The 9,533-nt window shown below is 48.8% G+C and overlaps 1 protein-coding gene across 1 annotated transcript; it reads left to right on the top strand.

Annotated features, from left to right (window-relative positions):
• Positions 1-4,276: 4,276 nt before the first annotated feature.
• LOC119280452 lies at positions 4,277-7,065 on the top strand. Its single transcript, XM_037561295.1, has 3 exons — positions 4,277-4,711; positions 5,727-5,845; positions 6,610-7,065. Exons 1-3 carry the CDS (start codon positions 4,292-4,294, stop codon positions 6,755-6,757), a joined length of 687 nt encoding a protein of 228 aa, XP_037417192.1. The 5' UTR covers positions 4,277-4,291; the 3' UTR covers positions 6,758-7,065.
• The last annotated feature ends 2,468 nt before the right edge of the window (positions 7,066-9,533 follow it).

The following is a 9,533-nucleotide window of genomic DNA, read 5'->3' as shown; positions in this document are numbered from 1 at the left end:
ATAAGTCTTATGTTATCACTATGTTCTCTTCTTAAGACTTGGGGGCTACAGGTATTATGCATATAAAGGAGGAACATCTTCATTTTATCAGTTTTTAGCAAATCAGGAAGATCAATTACATGACCCGGTGTCGACAACAATTATGACCCGGCGCCATCAATATTTATAAACCGGCTATTTTGGTAATATTAAACCGGCAAGTTTTTAAGTCTTCAAACCGGTTGAATATCAGATAAGTATTTTCAGACCCATGTTTCTTAAACCGGCGCTTTGGGAGCTGAGTCAATATTTCTCGGTGACAAACCAAGGTCGGCAAATTGATTATGAAGCTGGTCTGTTGACCCGGATTTCTCACAAGGAGGAAATAACAAGGACTTAAGGATGATCAGGTACCGGTTTACAAAAATTCTTAACCCGGAGCATAACCTGTCAAATTTGTTCTTGTGTTTATTTTGCAGTATAAGTTTACCATGAATAAATCCAAGCTAAACTTGGGGACTAATGTCGGGGATATACCCCGCGGTGTAAACCGGCCGGAAGTCAACCCGGCCGGACTTGGCGGTTTACCTGAAGACCCCGCTGACACTTGGCGAGTTACTGGCGACCCGCCCTGACCTGGCGGTTTACAAGCAACCCACCTGGTCGTTATGACTCACTGGTGATCCGGCGTCCGGGATCGACGGATGACAAGGCCCAAAACCCAGAAGGCCAGTTCACATTTAATGGTGGGCCGGTTTAAGAGGAAAGGCATGAGGAACATTATCTTACGAGGAGCTAAGACCTGGACTTGTATCCGGTTTGTATTAGAGATAGACTAGTCCTAATCCTAATAGGACTCTACATGTAACCCGCCCCTCCAACATATATAAGGAGGGGCAGGGCTCCCCAAAAGGGACAAGATTCACAAGTTCCACGAGTTGGACAAGTTAGGTTTAGACAATAGCTCTCGAGATAGAGCACTCTTGTAACCGTGGTCATCATCATCAATATCAATGAAGCAGGATGTAGGCTTTTACCTCCGCCGTGAGGGGCCGAACCTGGGTAAAACATCGCGTCTCTCGTCACCCCTATCAAGCTACCACATAGATGCGTTGGCCTCGCGACTAAGTCCTGACACTAAGGACATCTGCCGTGACAATTCCACGACAGACTCCGAATGCGATGAAACTTGGCAGGCGGTCTACTGACAACATAACAACACCGAACGCTAACTTTCATCCCATTCCGAGAACATTTTCCAACCACTTATAAAATAATATCTCGGACACACCGCGGGCGCGTGCGAGTGTGGTTGGGCTCAGGACGGACAACGGACGGAACTGGGGGAACCCGAACGGATGCAAGTTTCGAAAACATGATGATGCAATGCGGATGATGACATGACAAGAAGCAACACGCAAGCGAAAGACAAGGCAACAACAGCGAATAACTGGAAGACACCTGGCGCGTCGGTCTCGGGGCGTGACGGGCGGGAAGAAAAAAGCATGTGTGGTTGCATACAGGAGGCCTGACTCACATCGGCACGAAGCTTAAAGCAGCCCAGAGCTTGGCTCACTCAAACGTTCGAATCGGCCGTTTTCGGCAAGTCAGGTTGAGTCGGGCGCAAAAGTAGGACACAATGTATGCCGTGATGTGGAGGGAACCAGGCGGAGATGTTGGGAGAAGGAAATCGGCGGAGGCGGGATGTCTTGAAATGGGGGCGGAGAAGAAGAAGAAGATGGAATTCCACCTACTTAGCATGGATGAACTTTACCCTATTCAGCCATATGGCTCTTGATTTGTGCTGCAATTTGTTAGTAATTAGGACGAATTGTCATTTATTTTTTCTAGCTAGGACCGAAACGTTGTTGATACCGTGTGTGGTAAAGTCAGTGCTGGTGAGAAGTGGTGATCACACCTTATGTTATTCGCAACCAAACAAGGTGTGGCTCGTCTAAGAAATGCGATTCAGACAACCAAACACGGCGCTAAAAATTGCTTCATTGGCACAGCTAGCCTACATGCAAGCAAACAAACGACATGCGGATCTAAGTTTTTGATGCGCACTATCTCAAACAGGCTCAACTGATACAAGTATGCAAAGTGTTAAACATAGAGATGACAGCCAAACACGTCAGTAAAGACAATGCCCCTTTGTTGATTTATATATAACAGTTTGTCTAATCCACGTCTAGATGTTTTTTAAAAATGTCACATCTAAGCTCCACGAATATATAATGCAGCAACAAGAAACAAAAAAAAACTAGGACGGAAAAAAGACCACAAACAAAAAGGACATCAGCTTAGATGTGATGTTACATCTAGATGTGTTCTAAACAGATCATTTATATAAACTACTAAAATAAGTAATTACGATAGGTGTATTTGGAGCTACAATTAGTAGTACAAGTAGTAGTACTGTTGTCCTTCCCCTGAGTAAAAGCTGACCTGAAATCATTATTAGGACAAAAGTAGGACCTTGCTTTTGAGCTACAGCCTCTACAGCCCACCACCATTGCTGAGACCTGTGAGGTACGGTTACGACCAGGTCAAAACGCTTGCCTTTAATCCCAAATAAAGGTGGACTAGATCCCGATCAGCAGTACACTTTTCGCGAAAGGTAGATTAGCACTATGCTGTTAGGATCAAACTGGACAGCGGAATGAGAATCTTGCAGGGCGTATATTAATTCGAGCTTCAGACGAGAAGAGAGAGGCCTGCCTCACTGGCACGACGGTAGGTGCGCAGTGGGCTGGGCTGACTGATCCTTCACAGGCCTCTTGAAGTCCCGATCGCCTCCGCTTTCGCTGCCTCGGCGTGATGCGTTTATTCGCCCCTTTGGCGAAAAGAATCCATGCTTTTCGACACCTTTTCCCGCGGCTCACATGGCCGTAGACGACGCTGTACGTCGTCCGTCCATAGTAAACCGTACGTACAATAAATCGAACAGAGGAGCCGGCCAGCGTTATCATCGTGGCAGTACACTGTGCAGCTCGTGGCCGGTCTCAACCGAAGTATAGCACGAACGAGTCCAGAGCCGATGGTACCGGCCAAAAACGAGTTAAGAAAACTGCTCAGCTATTTTTTTTCTTCAAACCTTTTTCTTCTTTGTTATTATGCGTGTACCGGCCGTACGTACGTGCGTCGTAAAGGCTGCGGACCCTGTGCGTACGTGCAGCGGTGCGTCGCATTGCCCGTGTTGAGATGTGCACGGGTCCGTCGGCAGGCCCCGGCAGCACACGTCACGTCGCTTTGCCGCGGCGGTGTTTTCGGGAAACGGCAAGTTCCTCCTCTGCCGCCATGCAGATGCCGTGCCGTGCCGCGCTCTGCGATGGGCCGAGAATCTTCAGCGTCCGGTCCGGCCACCCGCGCTACGATCCAAACCGTGATATATACAGGTGAGGTGCCCGCCTTCTCCCTCTCTGTGTATATCTCCATTTCCTCGCAGAGTACGCCAGCCTAATGTGGAAATTTTTGCGGTTATGGCCAGTGGTTATTACAGCCATAGATGGTAAAGCTGTGCCGTGAAGAAATCCGTGCTTCCATTTTTGTCGGAGAGAAAGAGAGGAAGAAATCCGAGCGTGCTTCTCTCCAAACCTGCAAAAGCAAAAGTCCTCCCGTGCCCGGACATGCACGGGTACAGCCGCGAAGTTCCAAGGCGTTGATGGCTTTGAATCGATCGATCGGTCCGAATAAAAAGCGACGCTTGTTCCTGTCCTCGAAAACACACGACGGGACGCCGTCGGTGCTCACGTGAAAATTATAGAGTAGAGCGAGCAACTCCACAATCCAGATTCCAGACAGTATTTATTATACTGTTAGAAGGTACAGAAGCCTAACTATAAAAAAACTAGACCACTCCGGACCAGCATTAGCGTCCTAACTAACAAATGTAACCGCAGCTGAACAAGTGTCGCCCGAGGGAACAGCCGAATTACCAGGCCACCGTACCCAAAGTACACCAGCAACGACAAGAGTCTACTCACAAGACTACGTGGTGAAATCCTTCTTCGGACTTGCTAATGCTAATGCCAATGCCAGCAGAGTGGCCTACCAACGGCTAGGGAGGGCCGAAAAGTTACCAATCTTCTGGCCGGTAATTTGTGTGCGTATTCACCCGTGTGCGCGACACGTGTCCTTTTCCGAGTCCACCCTCACCTTATTACTCCCGCCAGCCAGCGCCTGTCCCCGGCCGCTTTAAAGAAGCAAGAAACAAACGTTGCACGCCACCGCGCACCGAAGCCCCGCGCACCGCACCGCGCCGACCGCCGAGCGCCGCAAGGCGGGGAAGGGAGGTGAGGGGAGGGGATCGATGGGGAGCAGCGGGGGCAGCAGCGACTACTTCCTGCGCCAGCTGAGCTCCAGCGACGGCGGCAGCGCGCCGGCGCCGGCGCCGCGCCAGCCGGGGGAATGGGAGTGCGGCGGCGGCAGGCGGGGCTCGAGGAGGTGGTCGAGGAAGAAGGCGCGGGCGAGAGGCCACCGGCGCGGCGGCGGCGGGTTCTGCGGGGCGCCGGAGGAGGCCGCGGCGGCGGGGAGGAAGCGGGTGATGGTGGTGGTGGACCAGAGCTCCGGGGCCAAGCACGCCATGATGTGGGCGCTCACCCACGTCGCCAACCGGGGGGACTTCCTCACGCTGCTCCACGTCCTGCCGCGCGGCGGCGGCGCCCGCGGCGACGACGCCGCCGCGCTCGCCAACTCCCTCGGCTCCCTCTGCAAGGCCTGCAAGCCCGAGGTGCGTGCCCGTCCTCTGTCGTCCCGCAACCTTTACCCGTTCTTCATCCAACAAGAAGATGAACTGGTCACTTGGTAGTAGCACTTCGCAGTAAATTAACTAGGATGCTTTGCATCTCATTACGCTTGACGATGGCATCTCATTACTCTTTGGGACATCAGGTGGCACCGACAAGTGTGATTTGTTGTACTGTAGACTAGTTTGTTTTACAGTCTGCATTATGGCCTGAAGCTTCATTAAAAAATGACCTTAAGCACCGGATGTGGTACCAAAAACGCTGCCTGCTTAACTAAAATTTGTTTCGGACCGAACGAAGGGGGAAGATGCTAGTTGTGGTAACTCTGTATTTTTGGGCCTGTTCAAGCATAAACGGACACTGCGCTTCACTGACATTTCTCAACAGAGAAACCTGTGCTACGCTAGTCGGTGCCGTGGCTTTTCTCAGATCAAGTGTTTTTGGGTGTCTTGGCCCACTTGGAGGCAAGAGTTACGCTAGGTAGAGATGTAGATCAGATCAGAAACATTCATGAAAAGGAAAAGCAAGGGAATCATCATAGCCAACTTTTTATTCATGGATCATGGCAGGCCTAAAGCTAGAAAGGCCACCTCAACTTCATCAAATCGAGGTTGGAAAGGGGGAAAAATTGTGGTGTTCCCGCCTAGATGCCCAGAATCATATGCTCATAAATCTCTCAAAATTTGCAGCCTAGTCTTGTACTCCCTCCGTTCGGGAACACTTTAGAAATGGTTGTATCTAGATCGGAAACACTTGTCTTAGAAATGGTTGTATCTAGAAACTAGATACAACCATTTCTAAGACAAGTGTTTCCGATCGGAGGGAGTACAGTAGTAACTGTTAAAAAAATGATATACAGTAGAATTTTTGTGACTGTTTAAAAAGCAAATAAAAGACTAGTAGCATGCTTCGGAGTGTACTTGTGATTGTTAGCAGTGGATGCATTCACAGTGCCCCATGCTGGGTGTTGTAATATTTGGTTTGGGTGAATGTGGTTAGGTGGAGGTGGAGGCGCTTGTGATCCAGGGGCCCATGCTGGCCACCGTCCTGAGCCAGGTGAAGAAGCTGGAGGCGTCCGTGCTCGTGCTCAGCCAAAGCAAGCCCTCCCCTTTCTGCTGGTAAGCATCCATCCATCCATGCGCCTCTCGTACGTACCACCGCTACAGCACAAGATGCATATGCATGCACAACCTGTATCCCTTTGTCACGGACGGAATCGTCCTGTATAGAAAGTATAAAAGGGAAGAATCTAATACATCGCTGGCTTGGCCCATCACGCTGTAAAGCCCATTGCCCTTTGCAAACATAGATCTTGGGAGCTTTCACCATGCAAAGATCTTTATAAGAGCTTTGAGGCTTTCACCTTCCAAGCGGAGAAAGTTGAAAGCTGCCCGTGTGTGATAAGTTTTGGAAGGGATTTTTAGGCTCAGCTTAAGTGAACTTTTTGTCAGGGAATAAGCTGTATATTTTTTGAAGAAAACCTAGAAAGGTATTCAGAGTTCAGAGAGTAGAGCAGGAACGGGGCCTCTGCCTTTTACTGTAGTATTACACAAGAGATAGTAGAGCCATGTGCCAGCCATAAATCAGGGACGCCTTTCCCTGTCCTTCCAGCTTAAACTCTTAGATGAATCGAGTACGAGCGAGAAACCATGATGGGAGGAGTACTGTGCACTGACCACTGCAGCATTGCTGACTTGCTGCTGGTGCTGTACGACTCACTCATGTAGTCATGTGGCGGTTTTTAACCCCCACGAAGAAGAAAAGTTACCTTTTCACCATGCTGATTCAACTGCCATGTCGAGCTGCTAGCATTATCCTAATCCGCTTGTTAGAGATGTTTTCTCTTGTGTGATGATGTGGTTGTGGTCGCAAAATGATGCAGCTTCATGCGGAGCCGCGGCGAGGTGCTGGTGGAGGAGTGCATCAGCAGGGCGGAGTGCCTGACGCTGGCGGTGCGGCGGCAGAGCAAGGGCGTCGGCGGCTACCTCGTCAGCACCCGGTGGCAGAAGAACTTCTGGCTCCTCGCTTGACGCTCCTTCACTCGCACCAAGAGCCTCCCTGGATGATTTTACCGCCGATCGAGAGGCTAATAAGTGATGATCACTGCAACAATGACCCTCCGGTACTCTCTCCTTGTATGTTTGAATCTGTGCGTGTGTTTTCTCTCTCTTTCTCTGTGTGCATGCTTGTTGTGCGTGTGTGTTGTCATTCCTTGGTTGATTACTATGCTGATGTAAAGCCAAAAGCTGACCCGCTTCATGTATCATATCTGTGCCCTGCGTGTATGTTTGTTTGTTGAGCTTGAGCACGACACACAGTGCATGAACCACAATTTGAACTATCATCTGAAGTGTTTGACGGCAAACTGACTCCTCTCGCTCGCCCGTCCGTTCTTAATAACATGTCTCGTAGAGAGAAGGATTCAGACTTATGTCTCGTAGAGAGAAGGATTCAAACTTTGTTCGACCTCGTTCCTACAGCCAAACTGGAGGATGAAGACGCCTGCAAGAACATTGCACATCTGCAAGACAGAACCTTCAGTAGAGACATACATACATACACACAGCCAATGGGTCGATCTCGCGCGAACCATGTCCCACATTACATGGATCAAAGTTCACGCGTGCAAGACCATGCATCGGTTCAGGAACTTCAGGTTGCCACGCACGTTCTAGGGCCCCAAGCCCCCAAGGATCGTCCCATGAACCCCAAGCCCCCAAGGATCGTCCCATGAACGAGCGGGAATCGACACAAGGCGACAGCTCCATCGGCCATGGCCCCCCTGAAACTTCTTCGCCCGGACCCAACGCAGAGACGCGAAGCCGGCGCGGTTCGTCAGAATCACTGCGGTGCTCCGCAGAGTTTTTGCCTGCCTGCCCGCCCGGTGCTATCATGACGTGTAACACTGTGCCTCCCTGCTAGCAGGGGATGGCTATCCTATCCTACCCTATCCTCCTCCTAGCAGCACACGAGTCATAACTCGCTGCCACGGGCGGGGGCCAGGCTTTTGCCCCCACGGGCGCATGCAGGCCCATCATGAACCGTGGTGCCATGATTCGTCTTCAAGGGCTAGCTAGCTCAAGCTCAACAACCTCCCCGCTGTGGAGCCATTCAATCCGGCCTGATTTCCGGCAGTCTGGTTGGTACTAGTACTTGGTGCTCTCTCCTCATATTCTGTTTCGAGCACGAATATGGTGGATGAGTAGAGAGAGAGAGAGAGAGAGAGAGAGAGAGAGGGAGGGAGAGAGGGAGCTGTTCGTTCGTTCCTCACGTGTGTGTTTCATCATGTTCCGCGATGATCTGGTTCGATTCGAACTCGAGCGCTGCTGATTCGGTGAGCGGAACGGCCGGGGAGTACCTGTTGATTCGGCGGGTGGAAGTGGAACTACGGGCGCCGGCGGCTAATCCGACGCGCGGCGAGCTAACACATCGTGCGTGCTCGGCATCGGCTTGGCCCACGGCGACTCGGCGCTGACTGAAGAGCGAATCCCCCAAAGATTGCCGTCCGGCCCATCAAGGCGGACCGAGGCCGTGGGTGCAACAGATTTGGCAACCTACGTACAAATGCCCCATCCACTCAGAAAAAAACACACGTGCAATTGGCTAAAATCGGCTTTGACAAGTGGTGCACTGTCTGTGCATCACTTGTCTATTTTCTACTTCCTCCGTTTTTGAAAGAGTGCACTTCCAACTCTGTTAGAAACTCAAACTTTTATATGTTTGACCGTATTTATACAATAATAGACCAATATTTATGCCAACCAATTAGTAGCATTAGATTCATGATAAAATAAATTTTTGTTATATACCTATTTGGTTTCACAAGCATTCTCCAATAAAGTTAGAAGTACACTCTTTCAAGAACGGAGGGAGTACATTATTTTCTCAAAATATTTTATCTTTTGAACCGCGCGTCCAAATACCTAATGGGTTTCACTACTGGATTTCTTGCGCCAAGATCTTTGAAATTAGATTTCATGTTAACAGATTTCGATGTTGAACTTTTAAAAAAAAGGGAGCCGGAAGCACATTTTCTTTCTTCACTTATTTCTCTTTTCAAGAAGCATAGATTTGTGCCTCCATAAGATGCAAATCTATACTTATCATATAAGCAAAAAAGGCCTAATTTCATGAATTTTTTTTCCCTTTCTAAGAAGCATATCGCGTATATAAATATGTACATTCACGAGAAACAAAATATGTGCTTGTGGAAGCAAAAAAGATGGCGCAAAAAACCATGACTTTTTCCCTTTTCCAAAAAGCACATCGCGTAAACAAATCCGTGTTTCCACAAGAAGCAAATTTGTGCTTCTCGTGGAAGAAAAAAATCAAGCAAAACAAAATTCATGGTTTTTCTTTCCTTTTCCGCTTCTCATGAAAGCAAATCCGTGCCTACACGAGAAGCAATTATGCTTCTGGTTAAAAAAATAGCACAAAAGAATCGATATTTTTTTTCATTTTTGAGAAGTACATTTGTGTCTCCATGAGAAGCAAATATGTTCTTCTCGTGGAAGTAAAAAGAATTTGGCAACAATAATTCATGATTTTTCCTTTTTTTTTGAGTGCTTCTTGTGGAAGCAAATATGTGCCTCTCGTGAAAGTTAATATTAAATTGTGCAAAAAAATCACGATTTCTTTCCTCTCCGAGAAGCATTCGCAGAAGAAAATCTATGTCTCCACGAGGAGCAAATTTGTACTTCTGGTGGTGGCAAAAAATAAATTCACAACCTTTTCCCTTTCCAAGAAGCACAATGCTTCTCACGGAAGCAAATCCATGTTTCTTGTGGAAGCACAACTTTTTTCACG

This window comes from Triticum dicoccoides, chromosome 1A, assembly GCF_002162155.2.
Source record: "Triticum dicoccoides isolate Atlit2015 ecotype Zavitan chromosome 1A, WEW_v2.0, whole genome shotgun sequence".
NCBI classification, from domain to species: domain Eukaryota; kingdom Viridiplantae; phylum Streptophyta; class Magnoliopsida; order Poales; family Poaceae; genus Triticum; species Triticum dicoccoides.
The sequence above is the reverse complement of the archived record's forward strand: the minus strand, read 5'-3'. Positions and strand labels throughout refer to the sequence as shown.

Bases quoted from the DNA above. Each gene is read 5' to 3' on its own strand.
- LOC119280452 (XM_037561295.1), top strand. From the start codon at position 4,292: ATGGGGAGCAGCGGGGGCAGCAGCGACTACTTCCTGCGCCAGCTGAGC. The intron at 4,712-5,726 runs GTGCGTGCCCGT...GAATGTGGTTAG, and splicing joins GCAAGGCCTGCAAGCCCGAG to GTGGAGGTGGAGGCGCTTGT. The intron at 5,846-6,609 runs GTAAGCATCCAT...AAAATGATGCAG, and splicing joins AAGCCCTCCCCTTTCTGCTG to CTTCATGCGGAGCCGCGGCG.